Consider the following 23,687-nt stretch of genomic DNA (forward strand, 5'->3'; position numbering starts at 1 on the left):
GGATTTTGATGGATTCCTTTCTCACATTGAGGTCCTTAATCCATTTTGAGTCTATTTTCGTGTGTGGTGTAAGGAAATGGTCCAATTTCATTTTTCTTCATGTGGCTGTCCAATTTTCCCAACACCATTTATTGAAGAGGCTGTCTTTTTTCCATTGGACATTCTTTCCTGCTTTGTAAAAGATTAGTTGACCAAAGCGTTGAGGGTCTATTTCAGGGCTCTCTATTCTGTTCCATTGATCTATGTGTCTGTTTTTGTGCCAGTACCATGCTGTCTTGATGACGACAGCTTTGTAATAGAGCTTGAGGTCCGGAATTGTGATGCCACCAACTTTGGCTTTCTTTTTCAATATTCCTTTGGCTATTCGAGGTCTTTTCTGGTTCCATATAAATTTTAGAATTATTTGTTCCATTTCTTTGAAAAAGATGGATGGTACTTTGATAGGAATTGCATTAAATGTGTAGATTGCTATAGGTAGCATTGACATTTTCACAATATTTATTCTTCCAATCCAGGAGCATGGAACATTTTTCCATTTCTTTGTGTCTTCCTCAATTTCTTTCATGAGTACTTTATTGTTTTCTGAGTATAGATTCTTAGCCTCTTTGGTTAGGTTTATTCCTAGGTATCTTATGGTTTGGGGTGCAATTGTAAATGGGATTGACTCCTTAATCTCTCTTTCTTCGGTCTTGTTGTTGGTGTAGAGAAATGCAACTGATTTCTGTGCATTGATCTTATATCCTGACACTTTACTGAATTCCTGTACAAGTTCTAGCAGTTTAGGAGTGGAGTCTTTTGGGTTTTCCACATAGAGTATCATATCATCTGCGAAGAGTGATAATTTGACTTCTTCTTTGCCGATTTCGATGCCTTTAATTTCCTTTTGTTGTCTGATTGCTGAGGCTAGGACTTCTAGTACTATGTTGAATAGCAGTGGTGATAATGGACTTCCCTTCCGTGTTCCTGACCTTAGTGGAAAAGCTTTCAGTTTTTCTCCATTGAGAATGATATTTGCGGTGGGTTTTTCATAGATGGCTTTGATGATATTGAGGTATGTGCCCTCTATCCCTACACTTTGAAGAGTTTTTTTTTCCAATTTATTTATTTTCAGAAAAACATTATTCATTATTTTATCACCACACCCAGTGCTCCATGCTTTGAAGGGTTTTGATCAGGAAGGGATGCTGTACTTTGTCAAATGTTTTTTCAGCATCTATTGAGAGTATCATATGGTTCTTGTTCTTTCTTTTATTGATGTGTTGTATCACATTGACTGATTAGCGGATGTTGAACCAATCTTGCAGCCCTGGGATAAATCCCACTTGGTCGTGGTGAATAATCCTTTTAATGTGCTGTTGAATCCTATTGGCTAGTATTTTGGTGAGAATTTTTGCATCTGTGTTCATCAAGGATATTGGTCTATAGCTCTCTTTTTTGATGGGATCCTTGTCTGGTTTTGGGATCAAGGTGATGCTGGCCTCATAAAATGAGTTTGGAAGTTTTCCTTCCATTTCTATTTTTTGGAACAGTTTCAGGAGAATAGGAATTAGTTCTTCTTTAAATGTTTGGTAGAATTCCCCCGGGAAGCCGTCTGGCCCTGGGCTTTTGTTTGTTTGGAGATTTTTAATGACTGTTTCAATCTCCTTACTGGTTATGGGTCTGTTCAGGCTTTCTATTTCTTCCTGGTTCAATTTTGGTAATTTATATGTTTCTAGGAATGCATCCATTTCTTCCAGATTGTCAAATTTGTTGGCGTAGAGTTGCTCATAGTATGTTCTTATAATAGTTTGAATTTCTTTGGTGTTAGTTGTGATCTCTCCTCTTTCATTCATGATTCTATTTATTTGGGTCCTTTCTCTTTTCTTTTTGATAAGTCTGGCCAGGGGTTTATCAATTTTATTAATTCTTTCAAAGAACCAGCTCCTAGTTTCATTGATTTGTTCTATTGTTTTTTTGGTTTCTATTTCATTGATTTCTGCTCTGATCTTTATGATTTCTCTTCTCCTGCTGTGCTTAGGGTTTCTTTCTTGTTCTTTCTCCAGCTCCTTTAGGTGTAGGGTTAGGTTGTGTACCTGAGACCTTTCTTGTTTCTTGAGAAAAGCTTGTACCGCTATATATTTTCCTCTCAGGACTGCCTTTGTTGTGTCCCACAGATTTTGAACCGTTGTATTTTCATTATCATTTGTTTCCATGATTTTTTTCAATTCTTCTTTAATTTCCCGGTTGACCCATTCATTCTTTAGAAGGATGCTGTTTAGTCTCCATGTATTTGGGTTCTTTCCAAACTTCCTCTTGTGGTTGAGTTCTAGCTTCAGAGCATTGTGGTCTGAAAATATGCAGGGAATGATCCCAATCTTTTGATACCGGTTGAGTCCTGATTTAGGACCGAGGTTGTGATCTATTCTGGAGAATGTTCCATGTGCACTAGAGAAGAATGTGTATTCTGTTGCTTTGGGATGAAATGTTCTGAATATATCTGTGATGTCCATCTCATCCAGTGTATCATTTAAGGCCTTTATTTCCCTGTTGATCTTTTGCTTGGATGATCTGTCCATTTCAGTGAGGGGAGTGTTAAAGTCCCCTACTATTATTGTATTATTGTTGATGTGTTTCTTTGATTTTGTTATTAATTGGTTTATATAGTTGGCTGCTCCCACGTTGGGGGCATCGATATTTAAAATTGTTAGATCTTCTTGTTGGACAGACCCTTTGAGTATGATAGAGTGTCCTTCCTCATCTCTTATTATAGTCTTTGGCTTAAAATCTAATTGATCTGATATAAGGATTGCCACTCCTGCTTTTTTCTGATGTCCATTAGCATGGTAAATTCTTTTCCACCCCCTCACTTTAAGACTGGAGGTGTCTTCGGGTTTAAAATGAGTTTCTTGGAGGCAACATATGGATGGGTGTTGTTTTTTTATCCATTCTGATACCCTGTTTCTTTTGATTGGGGCATTTAGCCCATTAACATTCAGGGTAACTACTGAGAGATATGATTTTAGTGCCATTGTATTGCCTGTAAGGTGACTGTTACTGTATATTGTCTCTGTTCCTTTCTGATCTACCACTTGTAGGCTCTCTCTTTGCTTAGAGGACCCCTTTCAGTATTTCCTGTAGAGCTGGTTTGGTGTTTGCAAATTCTTTCAGTGTTTGTTTGTCCTGGAAGCTTTTAATCTCTCCTTCTATTTTCAATGATAGCCTAGCTGGATATAGTATTCTTGGCTGCATGTTTTTCTCGTTTAGTGCTCTGAAAATATCATGCCAGCTCTTTCTGGCCTGCCAGGTCTCTGTGGATAAGTCAGCTGCCAATCTAATACTTTTACCATTGTATGTTACAGACTTCTTTTCCCGGGCTGCTTTCAGGATTTTCTCTTTGTCACTAAGGCTTGTAAATTTTACTATTAGGTGACAGGGTGTGGGCCTATTCTTATTGATTTTGAGGGGCATTCTCTGAACCTCCTGAATTTTGATGCTCGTTCCCTTTGCCATATTGGGGAAATTCTCCCCAATAATTCTCTCCAGTATACCTTCTGCTCCCCTCTCTCTTTCTTCTTCTTCTAGAATCCCAATTATTCTAATGTTGTTTCGTCTTATGGTGTCACTTATCTCTCGAATTCTCCCCTCATGGTCCAGTAGCTGTTTGTCCCTCTTTTGCTCAGCTTCTTTATTCTCTGTCATTTGGTCTTCTATATCGCTAATTCTTTCTTCTGCCTCATTTATCCTAGCAGTGAGAGCCTCCATTTTTGATTGAACCTCATTAATAGCTTTTTTGATTTCAACTTGGTTAGATTTTAGTTCTTTTATTTCTCCAGAAAGGGCTTTTATATCTCTGGAGAGGGTTTCTCTAATATCTTCCATGCCTTTTTCAAGCCCGGCTAGAACCTTGAGAATTGTCATTTTGAACTCTAGATCTGACATATTACCAATGTCTGTATTGATTAGGTCCCTAGCCTTCGGTACTGCCTCTTGTTCTTTTTTCTGTTGTGAATTTTTCCGCCTTGTCATTTTGTCCAGCTAAGAGTATATGAAGGAGCAAGTAAAATATTAAAAGGGTGGCAACAATCCCAGGAAAATATGCTTTAACCAAATCAGAAGAGAGCCCAAATCATGAGGAGGGATTTCTCCCCCCTCACGATTGGGTGAGGGATCTCCTCTGATTGGGATCTCCTCTGATTGGGATCTCCCAATCTCTTCTGATTGGGATCTCTTCTGATTTGGGGATAAAAAGAGGTTCAAAAAGAAAGAAAGAAAAAAAAGAAAAAAAGGAATTAAAAAAAGAGATTGAATTAAAAATTCAATCAAGAATTAAAAACAGAATTTAAAAAAGAGATTGAAGAGATTGGGATCTCTTCTATTTGGGGATAAAAAGAGGTTCAAATAAAGAAAGAAAAAAAAGGAATTAAAAAAAGAAAACGAATAAAGAAAAGTATATAAAAGAAATATATATATATATTAGATAAACTAGTTAATAAACGTTAAAAAAGAAAAGGGTAAAAGTTAAAAAAAATTTTAGTAGAAGAAGAGAAAAAAAATGAAAAAGAAAAAAATTAATTTGACTGCAAGACTAAAAAAATCACTGGGAGAAAGCCATGATTTCCGTGATTTGTTTTCTCCTCCTCTGGAATTCTGCTGCTCTCCTTGGTATTGAAACTGCACTCCTTGGTAGGTGAACTTGGTCTTGCCTGGATTTCTTGTTGATCTTCTGGGGGAGGGCCTGTTGTAGTTGTTAGGGTCCGTGATCAAAGGAACGAGACTGATACAAAGCGAAGGTCAAGCAAAGCTTTATTTCGCGCCAAGCATCATGAATCGCACTGACCGGTCAGGGCTTTCTTTTATAAAAGATGACAACTTTGACCCCGGCGAGCCTACTCCCAATGAGGTTGCTGACATCTAGGTCGTTTCTCACTGTGTCACTGCTGAGGGTCCTGGAGTGCGGGGCAGGGCCGCTGGCATTGGGTTTCCAGGCTGGAAGCTGCAGGTGGCGGCGCTCGAGGCCGGAGGCTGGAAGCTGCAGGTGGCGGTGCTCGGGGCCGCCGCCGGAGGCTGGAAGCTGCAGGTGGCGGCGCTCGAGGCCGGAGGCTGGAAGCTGCAGGTGGCGGCTCGGGGCCGGAGGCTGGAAGCTGCAGGCGGCGGCGCTCGGGGCCGGAGGCTGGAAGCTGCAGGCGGCGGCGCTCGGGGCCGGAGGCTGGAAGCTGCAGGCGGCGGCGCTCGGGGCCGCCGCCGGAGGGTGCAGGCGGGGGCGCTCGGGGCCGCCGCCGGAGGCTGGAGGCTGGACCGCCAAACGCGGTTATAGCTCTTACAAGAGCTGTTACAGCTCTTCTATACACCGTTGACTCCCCTGCTCTTCTGCGACTTCCACCGCTCTCCGCTCCACTTCATCGCTCTCCGCCGACTTCACCGCCTTCCGCGGACTTCCACCGCTCTCCGCCGACTTCACCACTCTCCGCGGACTTCACCGCTCTCCGCCGACTCCATCCCTCCTGTAGCAGCCGCTGCTCTCCTGCAGCAGCCCCCGGCCCTCCTGCAGGAGCCCCCCGGCTCTCCTGCAGGAGCCCCCCTTGGCAGCCTGGCAGAGCAACCTTTATGGGGGTGGTTGAGCCCCGCCCCTACACAGGTGGCCAATTGAATTTCAACCTTCCCAGCGGATATACATACGGCCTACTGATTGGATGACTCCACTCAGTCTGCCCCACCCTTACAGTAGTGATTCTCAAGTGTCTTTGCCCCAGGCGGAATTGCACCGCCCTTACCAGGGGCCGGGCTGAGTGATCCGCTTGGCTTTGCTTTCAGGAGCTTTTGTTCCCTGAGCGCTTTCCGTAGAATTCCCAGGATGGGAATACAAATGGCGGCCTCCTGGTCTCCGGCCTGGAGGAGCCGGGAGCCCAGGGCCCCGCTCCCCAGTGCACCCTCAGCGAACAGCTCCTAGTAACTCGCGTCTGCCTAACCTCCGGCCGCGCTCCGAGCTCACCGAGCTTGCGACCGGTTCAAGGCAACACCGAGCTGTGAGCTTACTGTCGGCTCTGTCTCTGTAGCCGGCTTCCCCGTTCCAATATCCACAAGCTCTGCAACACTCAGACACCCCCCCCCCCGGATCCTTCTGTGACCCTGTGAGACCTGAGGCCACGCTGACCCCACGTGGGCTTTGCCCCAGTTTAGCCTCTGGAGCGATGTCCCTCAGCAGAGCAGACTTTTAAAAGTCCTGATTTTGTGCTCCGTTGCTCCGCCGCTTGCCGGGAGCCGGCCCCTCCCCCTGGGGTCTATCTTCCCGTCGCTTTGGATTCACTTCTCCGCCAGTCCTACCTTTCAGAAAGTGGTTGTTTTTCTGTTTCTAGAATTGCTGTTCTTCTCTTCGATCTGCCGATGGATTTGCAGGTGTTTGCAATGTTTAGATAAGCTCTCTAGCTGATCTCCTGCTAGCTGAAGTAGTCTCAGCCTGCTACTTCTCCGCCATCTTGACTGTCCCCCCTCCATTGTACTTTCTGAATGTTTATTTTGGTATGTGAGAAAAATACTAATTTTTGTACTGGGATCTTATATCCAGCCACCTTTTGGAAGTCTCTTACTAGTTCTGAGAGTTTTCAGATTCTCTTTTCTGGTACAGCATCATTTCTACCATATTCCATTGGTCAGAGCAGTTACAGAGCATGCTCAGATTCCAGGGTTAGAGAAATGGACTCCACTTCTTGATGTGGGTGTGGCAAGGTCTGTCTACCAAAGAGCACATGGGGTGCAAATTATTCTTGTGGCTTTGGAAAATAGAATCTGCCTTCTAAAAATATTTATATTTTATTCCTTTTTTGACTTTTATTGTATGTTTAGAATACCATTGAGTAGTAGTGTTTATAATGGGTACTATTGAGGTGTTCTTGATTTTAATGGGAATGAGTCTATATTTCCCTCCATTTAGTATGTAATATTTGCTGCAGGTTTCTGGCATATATCCTTTATCAACTTAAAGAAGTTCTTCTCTCTTTCTAGTTTACTAAAGTTTTTATTCTGAATGAGTGTTGAATTTTATCAGATGTGCTTTTGACATTTATTCAGATGACCATATGGCTTTATTCCATTAATGTATCCTACACCATCCTTGTTTTTGGATTTGTTTCTCTTTTTGACTTGGTACATCTTTGAGTAATTCTTTTAGAAATATTGGTAGATACATACATACATATTCAAGAAGTTTTCATTTTGTCTTCACCCTTGAGTACTCATTAGGCTGTTTATAGAATTTTCTTTTAAGATTTTTTTTTATTTATTTGACAGACAGAGATCACAAGTAGGCAGAGAGGCAGGCAGAGAGAGAGGAGGAGGAAGCAGGCTCCCTGCTGAGCAGAGAGCCCGATGTGGGACTCGATCCCAGGACCCTGAGATCATGACCTGAGCCGAAGGCAGCGGCTTACCCCACTGAGCCACCCAGGCGCCCTGTTTATAGAATTCATATTCCAACTCCTTCTCAACAGATTGTTAAAGTTTTTACTGTCATGGTCTTCCAGTGTCACTGATAAAATGTAATCTGATATAATTAAATTTTGTTTGTTTGCTTTCTGTCTTGATAATTAGTTTCCTTTCTATCTCCAAAATTCTGAAATTTACTAAAGAGTAACTTAAGCCTCTTCTGAGTCTTGAGAATATCTTTCTTCTATGATTTCATTGTTTTTTCCCTTTTAGATTCTTCATTCTCTTCTTAAATTCCTTTTAAGAGGGATGTTGGACCTTTGGAATTGTCCTTCACTCTCTCTTAACTTTCTTCTCACTTCTTTATCTCTTGTACTTCTTACTCTTTATTCTAGGGGACTTCCTTGATTTTGTCTTCTGGATCCCTAATTCATTCTTCAGCCATGTCCATTCTGTTATGCAGGCCTTCTGTCAGAATTTTCTTTTTAAAAGATTTTATTGAGAGAGAAAGAGAGAGAGAGCACACAAGCATTATGGAGGAGAAGAAGGGGGGAAAGAATCTCAGAAAGGCTCCATGCTGAGCACAGAGCCTGACAAAGGGCTTATCTCACAACCATAAGATCATGATCTGAGCCGAAACTAAGAGTTGGACTGAGCAACCCAGGTGCCCCTCTATCTGAATTTTCATTTCAAGATTCATATATTTAACTTCCAAGTCTCTCCCTTGTTTGTTTCTTGTTCCTTTTTGTAGCAGTTTGTTTGTTAATGTTATATGCAGTATCCTTCTTTGTATCTCTGAGGACACTGAGTAGAATTTTTTTCTAAAAAAACTCTCTTCTGTTCCTTTAGAGGAAGTTGTAGTTTCTCTATTCTGATCTTTTGCATTTGTCGGTTTTCCTCCAAAGTCATGAATGAAAGATTATAGTATCAGTATGGCTGCTGGCATGAGTATCCATGACAGATGTGCTTCCCCATTGCATCTGGGATGGGAGGGCTGCCCATCCCAGTCTCTAATTGGGAAGGGGCATCAGTTGTCTGGCTTCCTCTTGTAGTTTTCAATGTAGGTGATTCTGGCAGGTGGTAGGCAGGTTAAGAGGGTGTAAGCTAGTGTTAGAGAACTTTGATACATTTCCTTCCAAGATAAGACTCCTTCGCTTTTTTCTTTTTTTTAAGAGTTTTATTTATTTAACAGAAAGTGAGAGCATGCACACATGTGTGCACACATGCAGGAGAGAGAGAGAGAGAGAGAGAATGAGCGGGAGGAGTGGGATAAGCAGGCTCCCCTCTGAGCAGGGAACCCGACTTGGGGCTTAATCCCAGGATCCTGAGATCATGACCTAAGCCAAAGGCAGATACCTAACCTACTGAGCCGCACAGGCATCCCATAGACTACTTTTGTGTCCTCCATCACACCACCTCATACTTTAAAAATAATTTTTTGTTGTTATTTTAAGGGATTTGGGATGGGAAGAAAATGGCCCATATGCTGTTTTGAGCTAGTAACCTCTGTAGACTCTTCATTCATTGTTTTTCAATGATTTCTCAGCCCTACATTTATTACTCATTTTCTCTTATAATGAGGGATGCCTTCTTGGTAATTAAAGAAAAGTCTTAGGATATTAATACAATTATAGGGTCAGTGCAGATGGAAATGTCAGTCCTTACCAGAACTGCCCCGAGCAACCTTTCCTCTGTGCTTTGTGGTAGAGGCTGTAAAGACAAAGGACTTCGATGGAATTGAATACAGACTTGGTTTCCTGAACTTTCTAATGCCAGCTTTGCTGATCACAGAGCAAATCAGGCTCCTACTCCAATTCCTCTTTTTGAAAGTGTGCTTTTAGGACAATTCTACTGTAGAAAACAAGAAGACATAGAAGTGCTTTCCAGTGTGTGTGTACTTTGATATTTTCCTGCACACCAGGTGTGTTTACTGTTCTTGTCATGAAAGAAAGTCACACTCACTCTGGACGGCACCCCCACCCCACCATGTGCTCTATGGGGAAGGGAAGCTGTGCACAGTTAGCAGAGCCCCTGCTTCTCTGCCCACAGTGTGGGGGACCAGAAGTGATGGTTGGAACTAGAACCACAGAAGCCCAGCAAAATGCCTGATATTTTCTCGTATAAGTAAACACCAGTCCTTTAAATTACCTTAAATTACCTTCCACAGTCTAAAAATAGAATACTTGAGAGACATAGAAAGTTTAAGAAATGCCTATAGACAAGGTCTAGCCTTGTGGTTTTATTGTAGCCCAACCCAACCCACGTGCCAGTCAAAGTATGCAACCTGTGGGACGGCATGTTTCCACATTAATGGGTGAAGAGAGGATGGGAGAGTCCAGAGAACACCAGCGGCGGTGTTTGTCCTGCTGCTGAGTTTTGTACGTGTTCAGTCGGTCACACTGACCAGCTGGTGCTCCCCTTCTCCAGCAGTGGTGACGAGCTGCCATCCTGTCACCTGGCCACTAGCAGAGACTCGAGGCTTTCTGGGTTTTTAACAGCCGTGACTGTAAGGAACCAGTTCCAAAGCTGTGTTGTCACCCCTCAGAGACAAGCGATCAGAATTTTCAGGAAACGTAGTTTTCCATTTTCAAAAACTGAACAGTGAAATGAGGTAGTAAATCACAGGAGACAAAAGCAAGTTCCTAACTATAGTACTTCAGGTAATTTTTACAAGGTTTTTGTGACAAAATGCACGCCATTTGTTTAAAACATCCTTAGATGTCCTTTCCCCTCCTCTGTTTTAGGATGTAGAGTACATACGATCCCATTACAACATTGAAGATTTCATCTACTTCAGTCACCACCAGCGCGAAGAACATGGGCACTTGTACCACTTTGCCCTGAATCCTATCTTCCGGCACTACACCAAGTTTTTCCTAAAGGAGATCCTCCGTTTAGGCTTTAAGTCCTGTCTCTACTACCCTGTTTACCCGCAGGCCAGGGAAGGCAAGGTAAAAGAACGTCACCATTCATTCACTTTTCCAGCACGTCAGCTTTCGCGACATCATCTGTGTTGTGTGCCATACTTCATTCCTGCCTCGCTGAATGGATTCGGATTATAACATGCCTCTGAATTTCAAATGGCCACATTGGCCCTTTTATTATTACACTATAGTGAAAAGTCCAGCAGACTAAATTTCAGAGACATTTATAACCATTATAATTAGTAGAACAATTTGTTGGCTTTTCCCTAGTGACAAAAGAGACACTGAAAAGTGCAAAATTGCTCTAAGGGGCATGGAAGTCAAATAATTTCTGATGGGGCTTTAGTGAAATGCCAAAATTATCCTATTGAGTTCTTCAAGCAAAGACCACTCTTGTTTAAACTCATAGAACAAATCAGTTCAATCCTGTAAGATCGATGTGCTCTCAGCATTCCAAATAAACCCTGTAACAACTGCCATAAGAGGGATGGATAAAAAGCGGAGATGTATGAAGGTAATGTAATCTTTATGTAGCAAATACCTGTATAACTCTGCCCAGCACTGTTTCACTTATGTAAACTAATCCTTTTGCAGTAAAAGCCATCTACAGTGTATCCAAACATGCACAGATAGCAAGCTCTTCATGTGCCTCAGTCTTGCTTTCACTTATCCTGTTTAGTCTTCAGAGCACTTTTCACTAGCTAAATTATCTTCTATCATGAAAGCAGAAGTGATTGTCTTTTTTTTTTTTTTTAAGATTTTATATTTATTTGAGAGAGAGCAGAAGCAGGGGGAGCAGCAGAAGAAGAGAGAGAGAAGCAGGTTACCCACTAACCAGGGAGCCGGACATGGGGCTCAGTCCCAGAACTCTGAGATCATGACCTGAGCTGAAGACAGACCTTAGCTGACTGAGCCCCCCCAGGTGCCCCTGTTTGTCTGTCTTGTTCAAAGTTGCATCCCAGTCCAAGTGCCGAGAAGAGTCACACACGTGTGCATGCCCACATCAGTATGTCTACACACACACATGCACACACACACGCACACACACACACAGTGTCCTGGTTGTTCCATAGGCAAGGGTCTCTTCAAGCTGGCTTCTCAAGGTATTGCTTCTGGCAAGTCCATCCCTCCATCACTCAGCTCCATGTAGACTTGAAAGGGGATGAGACGCAATCCGTATGCCAGTGCGAAGTTGTCGCATCATGTCCCATTCATGACCAAAATCTTTCTCATGCTCTGCTCAGAGTCCAGGATGTTGTCATGAGTTAAGCAGATTTTTAAAATACTATGATTCATTAAATTTAAAAACAGTCTAAAGGCTATCGGTACATTCCCCAAACCAGTAATTTTGCCAATGTATCTTATTTAACAAAAGCCTTCTGGGGAAGTACAGAGGAAATGGGGAAGAAGAAAAAACGTGGAAAAGATTTTCAGCAAGAGGTAGAATATGCTCTAATGATGATTTTTTCCCTATCAAAATGCAGTGTGATAGACATGCGAATGTCCTAAATTTGAACTTAAGGAGATGGAAGGGAACTGTTCTGCTGGAAAATCCTGGTCCCGCACATTTTCTTTTTACTTTGCATTTGGCAAGTTGCCAATGCAGTGACCTTCAGGATGTGATATTAAATTCTTAACGTTTTATTCATGATGTTGCCTGCATGTGCCCAGTTGGTCCAGAAAGTCCTTTTGCATCCGTAATAAAAAATAGTATCTTTGACATTTTGCTGAACGTTCACATATTTACCTCAATCGTGTAGAGAATTTGGAACGTGTTACGCAGTATTTCACGTAGCATATAGAAACACATTTGGAGACAGATTTTTCCTCTCTGCACTTCCAGCTGATTTACACATATACGTTTAAACAAGGGTCAGAAGCCATACCAGGTAATTTAGGTAAGAATTGACAAGTTCTGCTATAAATCCCTTGACTATAGTAAAAGTGAACATTGGGCTCTCATTATGAACATGGTTTTACCCTTGCTTTCGTGCTAGGGAGGCTAGGAGATCCTCCAGGAATAAAAGCAAAACTCTGGCTAGGAATTCCTGGCTTCTGTTTTTCAGTGTGCAAGGTCAGGGTGTGAAGTTCAACAGTGAAGGATTTTAGAAATCCCTTTCTGAAGCTCTCAGAAATGCCTGGGGCTGGGGGGCTATCGAACAGCAGCTAAGTCATACGTAAACCATCTTATTTATTAAACTAAACCTAGTTTTACTTGTTTGTTTTCCAGTTTAAATTCCATAGACATATCATTAGAGATTTTGGTGTCACAGTTTAATTCCTGAACCCCCTCGGATTTCATAAATGTGAAAGGAATAAAAATCACCATGTTCAGTTTTCTCTGCCAAGTTTTAAAAATGGGGTAAAATGAATATTTAACACATTCTCCTAAAACATGATTTATCGTAGTCTGTTACAGTAAGCATAAATCCGCCTCATAATTTAGCACTAATATAAGTCAAATAATATGATACAATTTCCCTAACCCCCACTCCACTTTCCAGTTTCACCTTTTTGTTTTAAAACCCTTCTTTTTGTCAACAAAGATCCATTTGAAGTAACTGTGCCTTTCACAAAAGGAGGATCTCCACGGCGGCGCTCAGCCTCCCCTCAGATGACATTTTTATCTATGTGCCTTCTTAAAGCAGCTTGTGCCAAACACGCAAAGGTTAACAGGACGCAGATAACAGAGCTTAATGGGGTCAAATCAAGCTGATTCATGATCACTATGGAGAAGAATATCCTCCTGGGGAAAATACTTGTACTGAAAAATCCTATAAACCAAACCACTTGTTTATCTGTCATTCCCACAGAGATAGTAATGTAATTACTCTCGTAATTATCTTCATTAGTGTCAGGCATTATCTACAATTCATTCCTCCGCTCGAAGAGTCTGTTTGTTTATTTGCTGATTTTTTCCCCCCTCTACGATTTGGCCGGGTTCAGACTTTTGTATTTGTAAAGCCGCACGCAGGCATCTGTGCAGCACTGCCCTCACATTCTCTCCCCTAAAACAGAGATTGCTGTCTTTCAGTTCCAGAACTCCTCTGCCCACTCCCTGACATCCGCCCTTCATTACTTGGTTCCCGTGCGGCCACGACGACAGATTGTCTATCCTCTGGAAAAGCTTGGCATCAACGCTCCATCAAAGGCGGTCTCCAAGGATCCGGTGGGTAGCCGGGCGGCAGCAGGCAGGGAGGCGCCGAGCCAAGTCGCGCGGGCGTGGCAGATGGGGTAGCAGTGCCGTCTTCTCGGGAGCAGGCTGCTTCTTAATTACAGGGAGCCTGGAGCTCGTGCCCTTACAGGGGCGCCCTGCCCAGGCCCCCCTGCAGCCCTTTCCCTCAGGTGGTTATTTCACAGAAACCTGAAACAGGGGTGGCCTGATCCCTGGACGACAGACCCCATGGGGACGCTTTATGTCTCTGCCCAGGTGGGCGGGAGTCAAACTCCCGATGTATTTCTGTTTTCTTTCTCCTTCCTCAAACACAGGATCCCCCTTTCCACTGATATTTTGTTTGCAAGGCAGAAGTGGGCATTCACAAGTCGGACAAAGCTGACAGAGACAGCAGAGCGGGGTCCTAAGCTGGGTTTGCTTTAACCCCTCTGTGGGGAGCCAGGATGATTAACAGGACCCTATGAGCTGCCCAGGGGTGGCATGGGGCTTAGCCTTAAAATGAACAACCCCGGAATGCATTTATTACCAGAACAGAAGAAACCCAAATAGAACCTAGATTGCACTTTCACTGAAAATGCGCATGTGTGTGTACACATGGCCGTGTTCAATGAATTAGCTGGAAAAAAAACCCATGATCTTGTCAAGTTGATGTGCATATGTGGGTTTGTTGTATTTGTAGGCACTTCCATTTAAATAAGTTGAAAAAAAAAATTCCCTCTGTGTGTTGACATTGGTCTGTTGTGAGAGAGGAAAGAGAAAAGTGGAAGGTTTAAACTCTCCAAAAGATTAGCCAAGGAGTTGCTTGATACGGTGCTCAAATAAAGAGCCTGGGCAACCCCAGCACTGCAGGAAATATGTCATTCTGCTGCCCCCAGCTCCCGGTCTGCAAATGGGTGCACTGGGTGGGGCATGGGAGGGTCTCCATCAAGACCCGGCTGAGTGGCACCTGCTCACCGTAACCAAGGCTGCTTAAATCCTGCAATCATCCTTACATTTGTAAAACGAACAATAAATTTATATCTCTTTTCTGATAAGCTCTAAATTTGTATTTGTGGAGTGACTAAAAATCAATAGCAGTTCTTTCCCTCCTTAACTCTTTATTATGGAAAAGGTCAAGCATATACCGAAGTAGAGAGAACCAGATAAAGCAGGGCTTCTCATCCTGTCTGTGCTGAGGGACCTTATCCTCTTTTTTTTTTTAAAGGTACAATCCAACATAGACCAATAGCTTTGTAAAAGGTGAATTCCTTAAGAATGAGTTTAACAACAAAGGAAGACAAAACTCAAGTCCAATTATTTTATTTTTAGATCAAACACACACAATTACTCTCTTCAATGCTTATAAAAGTTGCTGAATGCTTCTCTCCATCTCTGTGCTTAAATCTTCCAAGACCAATGACAGTTTGCCGATGGGCACCTGTCTTAGACTCCATGTTGACTAGCACTGAAACACCCAGATACTTGGCACTGAGCTTCAAAAATGTCCTCTTCTTGCAATTCTTGGCCAATTTTGAATCATCTACACCCCCACCCACTTCTCCTTCCTCCTTATCATTTTGAAGCAATTCTCAGATACATATATTTCATCCAGGATCATGGGTAGGTTCTAGGTAGCAGGGCCCAGAGCACTGCAATTTACGGTTTGTTCATGCTGAAAGTAAGAGTGGCCAAGCCCATCTGGAGGACCTTTGGGACGGCCACCAGATGGGCTGTTTTTGGATTGGACTCCTTTGGAATGAAAGCCAAGACCCGCAGGTTTAGCACAAAGGGAGTGCCTTGGGGTCATAGAGGTGGCTTCTTCTATCACGCCCTGCAACAGCTTCCCTAGAGTCATGGTGACCCCAGGAGAAGGTGCCTCCCTTCCCAAGGATGCAGCTTCTGTGTCAGATCAAGGTAAGGAGGAGAGTTGCTGCCCTTTTGCACTCACTGCTGAGAATCCTTCAAGGATGGACAGACCATATTATTGGGCTAGGAGAAGCCCTCACGGGACTCCATTGCCTTCAGCCCTTCCAAGGAAAGGGGGGAATTTGCAAAGCTGTCACCTGGTTACCAAGAACAATGTTTTTGTGAATACCAGCAACTTCTCCCCACCTCTAACCCCAGGAATCTCCAGAGCCTGGAGTTCCAGGTAGGGATAAAGCCAGAAAAAAAAATTTTTTTTGTTTCATTCAAAACAATCTTATCATGACTTCCCAGGTTGGTATGAGTTAAAATCATTACTTACATTTCATAAACTTTTCTGTGGTAATCTCAGTGTGCCGTGTGTGCCCTGTAGAGCCATAGCTCATTTCGAGGGACAGCAGAGATGGATTGTTTAAATCACTGGTCCAGGGAGACAACCACTTACCAGACGGGTGGGGCTGGTGCTTGGTACCTGCCATTTTGTGCCGTGTTGTCTATTGTATCTATGAATTTTGACTTTTTTTGCTGCTACTTATTGTACTCCTCATTGAGAAGGTTCTAGTAAAGAATTAGATTAAGCAAACATGATTTAGTAAATATTTCAGAAATCTTAAAAGTTTTATTGAGGGATTATCAAGACCATAATCCACATGGGACAGGACTGGATACTCAAAAGTAAAAATGCTAAATTATATTATTTAAAATTTTTTTTTCTTTTCAATATTTTAGTTGGATTTCATGCTTTAGGCCAATTATCTGAGACAAGGGTGAGCCAAATAGAAATTTTCTAGGACGAATTTCTATAGAGTCCTAGGAGCATTGTTTTCTTAGGAGAGCAATAGTGTTGCAGCCATTGAACTTAGTGAAATTGAGTGACTGTTGTTACTAAATGAACTCCTTTTATTTTTCCTTCAAGTTTGCTATACCCCCTAGCAGATGGAGGTTATATGGCTCCTTCAGCGTGTCCGCACATTTCCCTGGCTGGGTACTTGCCTTTCTTACCTTTTATCCTACTTAAACCATCTCAGAGTGACCATCCATTTCCTTGCTTTCACGTAGGAAGCCAGTCTTCAAGGGAACAGATCACTCCAGGCATGAGTAATGGGATAGAGAGTGTTTCATCTCGGTGGGTTGCCAATTTGAATCTGGCACAAGCCAGCAGTGATTGAAATTCATCACTGTTGGCAGGGAAATATGTCCCCACCCACCCCAAGGCCCTGGTGGTTTCTGCCTGGTTTGGATGATAGGTGTCTCTGCCGTAATACCTTCCCTATTGTTGTATTAATTGACTGCCTGCCCCATATCGGGTCTTAAGAAAGGACCTGGAAAACACATAAATGATTTTCATCACATATTACAGAGGCAGGTCTCAAAGATTCATCATAATACCTCCACAGTCAACCAGTGTAGATTCACGGATAAGAGACAAGGCTTTTTTTTCTGACCAAGACCATAACCACATGGGCCAGGCTTGGAAGACTCATTGCTCAGCTTGAATTGTCCATCTTGGCCTCACATTGTGAGAATTATTGGGACAGATTTTTTTTTTTTTTTGTAATGAATCAGTGCATGGTCCACATGCATGAAAAGCACAGCCAGGAAAATACTCAGAATGTGGCTGAATTAATTGAATGGCCATATTAATGAAAGACCGTGGAGCAGTTTGAGCCACACTGACTTTGGGATGGTTCTATTTTCTTTCTTTGCCTGCTCCCACATAGGCATTTAGAGATAACTGTGACCCCTGCCCTCTGGAAGGTCACAGACTGGTGCCTGTGTTAATGTGGGGACTGTTGTGGCTAGTTGAACCAGGGATGGGAGAGGCCACACTGGCCCCGGTGTTGAGAGCCAAACTCAGGGGAAGGATCCACACTGGGTCTCCACCATCACTTGGTCAGGAATGCGTTTGTTCTGACACTTGTTTCATTTCAAATGAGTCTTACTTATAATATGAAACACCAGAAAATCTGCTTTGAGCTGAAACAGCTCCTGTGCTCACTTCAGTCTCATACATGCTCCCCATCATTCATTTTGGTGTCTTTTGCCCTTCATCTTGGTTTATGGGATCCATGGAATTACAGTGTGAACTCATCTCTCTTTCTTTTCTCCCCCCCCCCATATTTTTGGGACCAAACCAAGCTATTATCTTTCAGATGATGCAGGAATCTCATTTTCAGGGCAATCGATGCCTGTGGTTATTATTTGTGGTGGGTGGTTGATTAGTGATGGTCTTTTAAAGTCTTGACTAATGAATTCTTTGAGGCCTCCATGTTCCCTTTGTCCTTCTACAAAGGAAAATGATGGTTTATTTAACCCCCCCCCCTTCTCAGAGCTAAGTGCTGGCTGGCTTTTTTTTGGTATGTGATCTCTCAAGAAGATGTCACTGACTGGCATTCAGTTACCCTTTGAATTGTCCCTTTTCATCTCGGCTGTTCTTCCCCAGTCCAGCGGTAATTACCATCTGATGGACTGTTACTGGATACTGTTTCACTTGTGCATCTGCTGCCCTAGGAAATTGCATTATTCTTCCAGCACCTGCTAAATTTTCCCCAGCTTGATTGTACCCCAACCCCTTCTTTAAACTTGGGAACTTTGGCTGCCCATGGTTAGTCTCCACTGGTTGTAGTTGTGGTCAGATTGTGTGGTGTATTTTGAAATCAGCCCTTTGGCTTCTCCTCGATAGTGGTTACTAAAAATACGTATGCTTGTTTTTCAACATCGTATATGCCCTGATCCTCTCAGTGTGACCATGGTGATAGGATCTTGAAATGAAATTAACGCACTTTAAATCACGCCTATGAGTCAAGGGTGATTTTTCAAGCCATTTCTTAGCCATTTGCACTACCTATAGGAAGTGTGTTTGCTCCTATTTATGATGAACACTTTTCTCTGACATTCTTGGGATAGTTTATAGACATTCCTTCATGAGCTCTTTTTTTTCCTCCTTCAAACAGTACAAGTTCTGTGGTCATTTCATTCCAGTTCTCTGAACACTATCTAGTTTAGTATTATATGCAGTATACAGGTATACAGAAGTATGACTCATGTGCCATCAGTGATTTAGTCTCATTATTCTCATAATTCCTTCCTTTTAAATTTACAGAAAAATCGCAACAGCAGCGATTTCTCCCAACAGCCTTACTAAAGGCTTGCCATGAATCATCCCATTTGACGCTCACATCAGCACGTGTAAAGAGTCACGGCTACTCCCCTCCTCAGGGTACCTAAAGAAAACAGGCTTGCAGGGAAGGAGGGGAAATGACTTGTCCAAAGACTAATTCATTGGCAGAGCTTCAGATTTGGATGGTCTGCTGCCAGAACCCTGCCTTCAACCATCATGATATATATATTCTCTTATCTAAAAAGCAAAAGTGCTGCTATCACAAGTCATTGTAGGAAGACCAAAACTACAGAAAAAGAAGATGGCTTGACAGTAGACCTTTTGGGATCTCCCAGATATCTGGCACCAGATCCTTAGTCAAAAGGTGACCCACAGATAACTGTCTTTCCCTCAGAGAGGTTTGGATTTTCCTCTTGGCTGAGTCCTTCATTCTTGATTCTGATTCTGGGCCAGCCTGACTTTGGCCAGGGCTTGCCTGGGAAGGAACAGATGCACAGGGCCAGGCTGGTGTGCCAGGGTCAATTTTTAAACACCCACTGATCAGGCTATTGGTACTTCTCTCTCTAGCTTATTGTTGCAAACCTTTTGAAATGATAGTGGCAGCTGCTGGGAAAGGAGGAAAAATTGGGATCCCATACATAGGTTATGTTGTGTTATAAATTTCTCGATATTCAGTTCTGTGCTACATGGGGCTTCACAGTGTTCTTAGAAAGTGCTAGAATAAATGCCCTGGGAAAGAGACTGAAGGTTTGCCTGGGAGGCCAGGGATGGATAGGATATACTCTAGTGGCATAATTGACAAGCCTGGACATTGTTTAGAAATTGACCTGTGATCGAATGCCAGAATGAGATCTTCAGGGTGTGATAAGCTAAGACACTGAAAAGTAAAGTTACTTCTTAACAATCGCAACATCATCAAAAATCAATCCGACGTCTTATCCTCATTTTCTAGGATAGATATCATAGGACAATCACTGTCTCTCTCTCCCTCTCTCTGTGCCTTCCTCCCTCCCTTTCTCTTGAACAGCTTTATTGAGACATAAGTTATATGTCCTACAATTCACCCATTAAATTATGAAATTTATTAGCTTTTAGTATATTACACAGTTGGGCAAACAATACCATCTAATTTTAGAACTTTTTTTGTCACCCCAGGAAAGAAAGCCCTTAGTAGCTACTCCCTTTCCCCAGCCCTAGGCAATTACTGATTTATTTCTGTTTCCATGTATCTGCCTACTGTGGACATTTTGTAGAAGTAGAGTTATACGATGTGGCATTTTGGGACCGTCTGCATTCACTTAGCATGTTTATAAGTTTCATTCATTTTCTTGTGTGTATCAGTACTTGATTCCTTTTTTTTTAAGATTTTATTTATTTACTGGGAGAGAGATTGAGAGAGCAAGGGAACACAGAGGGAGAGGGGGAAGCAGATCCCTGCTGAGCAGGAAGCCCGATGTGGGACTCAATCCCAGGACCCTGAGATCATGACCTGAGCTGAAGGCAGATGCTTAACCACTGAGCCACCCAGGCGCCCCTACTTGATTCCTTCTTATTGCTGAAGAATACTCTATTATATGTATCGGCTACATTTTACATTTTATTTATCCATTCATCAGTCAATGGACATTTGAGTTGTTTCCATCACGTTGCAACGAACATTCCTGCACAGGTTTTTATGTGGCTATATGTTTTTGTTTCTCCTGGGTGTATATACCTAGGAGTAGGATTGCTCGTTCATATGGTAACTCTATGTTCAACATTTTGAGGATCTTCCAAACTGTTTACCCCAGTGACTGCACCATTTTGCACTCTCTCATTCTTGAGTGAGACCCAGCATTCCTGCTAATAAGTGGCCAAGTGCTGGTCCACTCAAGGCCATGGCCAGGCAGTGTACCTAACTCTTCTTTCAGTTCGGAAGCAGGGCTTCTCCACCACTCCTGGAAAGCATCATTCTTGGTTGACTGTACACCCACAATACTAGCTTCAGTCATTCTGAAAGCAGAATTTTTCCTAAAATCTGATCTCTCCTGATCTTGTCTTCCTTGCCTTACCCTTGCTGGCTCATCAGCCTTCTGTAGGCCTCCATGCACAGTTAGAAGAGCTCCAGCAGCAGGAAGGGGGAAAAAAAAAGCCCATCCAAACCACAAGAGAGAAATGAAGCACTTTCTGGTTTTTAAACCACCAGCCTGTCCTTTGTTTGAGTCCACCTTTCCTAGTGTTACCCCTTTTAAAACAGCTCAGAACAGGGGGAAAAAAAGAGAGAGAGAGAGAATCCTGGGGCTTTCCTGGATGCTGATCGGGTTCTTGCCACAACCCGGTAGGAAGAAAAAAAATGCATTCTGTTCCCTGCAGAGCCAGAGTAATGAATACCACAGAGGTCCAAAAGCGCCTCGGGATACATCAGCTGCCTGCTCTGGCTCTGGAGGGCCCCAGCCAAGCCAGGCTCCTGGGTGGACCTGGGCTCCCTGGGGCAGGAACTGGCCTTCACAGCTAAGTGGCTTCTTCACAATCCGCCTTCAGGGAGGAAAAGGCAAGGCAGCACCAACAGGAGGCTTTGCTTTGTGTATTTTTAAATAGCTGGGGATATAAAATGACAAAGGGGACAATTAGCCCTGCAGATGCTGACTCTGACTCAGGAAGTTACTTCTTTTCCTCTTGATTTAAAAAAAAAAAAAAAAAAAAAAAAGGCTGTTGCAAAAGCAGTCCATATTGATAGTTAGAAATTTTAGGAAAAATCAATAGAAAATCCCTACAACCTGCAATCCTCTCTCACTAGGTTACCTTTGTTAGTATTTTGGTGTTTTTACTTTTAGCTTATTTACTGTGGGAAAAAAAAATTCAGGGCGATCAAATACGGCATTTTGAAACACACTTTTACACTGAATATATCGTGAATGTCTTTGCATGTTACGAAGTATTCCAGAATGTCCCTTTAGTGGTTGCACTTGCCCTGTGATGAACGACCCCCTAACCGTCCGTGAATACTTCCTGTGCTGGGCTCTGTGTCAGACACCTGCACGGATCAACTCACAGAAGTCGGGGTGTCATTGTCCCCGATTTGCAGGGGAGCAGGGGAGCAAACAGGTGAGGAGAGTTTCAGTTATGTAGCAGAGCATTAAGCCCAGCAGGACTTGTGGGACTAATGACAAAGCCACTTGATTTCTGCCTTCTGCCGCTCTGTAAATGTGCTCTCTGTTGCCGGGTTTTCCGCCCCACCCCCCCCCTTCCCGCGGTACCCAGGCAGAAAGTAGGCAAGGCCTGTGACTTTTCTGGTCAGTTTTAGGTAACAAAAGTTGCATGGGTCACCCCTCCAAATCACAGAACCTTATCTTCATTCCACGAAATGTCCAGTTTCATTTCCTGTAATAATCAAAACTCCATTTTCCTCTGAAGATTAGAGTTCCTGCTCCCCCTGTGGAAGCCTGTACCTGGGGAAGGAGGGCAGAGAGGCCCTTTTCTCTCTAACTCACCAAGCTCCCACTTATTTAGCATCTCTTTAGCTTATTACAGTTCGGGGTATTTTTCTTTAAACCTGTTAGTTTCTTGTTATTTAGCTATATTCCTGGTCCTTGTGAAACTGGGGGGCCAGGGCAGGGAGGAGGGGCGGTGGATTCCTTCTGTGACTGCTGTTGTCATTGGATAGCTCCTGCTCTGTGGGCCGGACTCCTCTTCTCCTGGCGGGTGCTTGGTTTCCTCAGAGATTCCTGTCACTGGGGACCTCCCACCCCCAACCCCTCCTGCAGGCAAGAACCCTCTAGCTCTGGGGCGCCTGAGTGGTTCAGTGGGTAAAAGCCTCTGCCTTCAGCTCAGGTCATGATCTCAGGGTCCTGGGATCAAGCCCTGCATCGGACTTTCTGCTAGGTGGGGAGGGGATCCTGCTTCCCCCTCTCTCTGCCTGCCTCTCTGCCTACTTGTGATCTCTGTCTGTCAAATAAATAAATAAAATCTTAAAAAAAAAAAAAAAAAAAAAAGAACCCTCTAGCTCTGCAGCCTGAGTCTTAATCTCCCCTCAAGGTGGCCCCCTAGGAAAAACCTCCGATAAAAGTCCACACCTGTCAACAGATGGCCGCTGCAGGCCACCTTCACTTTGTTGCCCAGCAGCAGCCACCGACCTGATGTGCCCTTCAGATCTCTCGGGCAGAAATCACGTAGCAGTCCACTTGGTCAACTAACTGTGGGAGCTCATGTGAGGGTGGCTGAGGACCCCCATGCCCTTTTCTTGAGACTTAAAGTGAAAGACAAGGCCATCCCCATGTCTCCTCTTTGGGGTGGGGTGGCATCTGACCCAAAGAAGATCATTGTAGCTCACTGAGGAAATCTCCAGAAGAATCTTCTCTTATATCTATTTTTCTTACCCTTTTATATTCTCATTGTGAGTGACAGCTTTAAAAGTCATTTAACCAGTACTTGTCCACCTGCTTTGACATTCTTCACAAGAGGAGTTTCTTTGGAATGTAGCACCCATTGTCTTCGGCCTGTGATGTCCTGTGTGACATAACTTACCCGAGGCTAGACAGCTGCTAGGCGCAGGCTTTGGGACGGCAGCATCCTGTGCCAGATCCCAAGATTCACCACTGGTGTTGCTAGCCAATTCCCTAATGTTGGTCATTTCAGTCTTTATCCAAATTATATCATTATGAACAATGCTGCCGTGTCCATTCTTGTTATTTTTGAGGATATTCATCATTATGTCCTTTCAGCAAATTCCTGGAAACTGTTTTGCTAGGTCAAAGGTAAAGCTACTCTTTCTGGAATCAAAAAACATGAAGTTTTAGAATTTAGGAAAATGAAAGTTATGATTCCCTACTTTGAAAAGATCATTTCTCTTTGCAATGGGTTTGCTTTGTCTAAGTAAACCACCAGCATGCAGGAAGCCCTTTTTTATTATCAGATATAAATGTTTGGAGTCAGATAATGAGGTCTACAAGATGGCAGTGTTCCATTTTCCCATTTTTCTTGGGCTCCACTGAATCTTTCCATGGAGTCTCCACTCCACCTGAAGGGAGAAGTAATCTCCATCAGTTCCAAGTAAATTTTACCATTTAACGTTTAAATGGAGTTCATTCAGGAATTTTCCCTCTTCCCCTCTCCCCCCAGTAGGGAAGACATTACAGTTCTTGAGAGCCCATGAAGCATCTTGGTATCACGAAGGCATGGAGGGGTTGGGGAG

General features: G+C 43.2%; 1 protein-coding gene across 1 annotated transcript in view; it reads left to right on the top strand.

Moving 5' to 3' along the window:
• The window catches only part of CFAP61 (cilia and flagella associated protein 61), a 298,453-nt gene that overhangs the window by 122,375 nt on the left and 152,391 nt on the right, over positions 1-23,687 (top strand). The window contains exons 15-16 of the mRNA XM_044263545.1: positions 10,140-10,346; positions 13,354-13,488. Coding sequence (XP_044119480.1) covers positions 10,140-10,346; positions 13,354-13,488 — 342 coding nt within the window. The remainder of the gene's footprint in view (positions 1-10,139; positions 10,347-13,353; positions 13,489-23,687) is intronic.

Source organism: Neovison vison, chromosome 8 (assembly GCF_020171115.1).
Source record: "Neovison vison isolate M4711 chromosome 8, ASM_NN_V1, whole genome shotgun sequence".
Lineage (NCBI taxonomy): Eukaryota > Metazoa > Chordata > Mammalia > Carnivora > Mustelidae > Neogale > Neogale vison.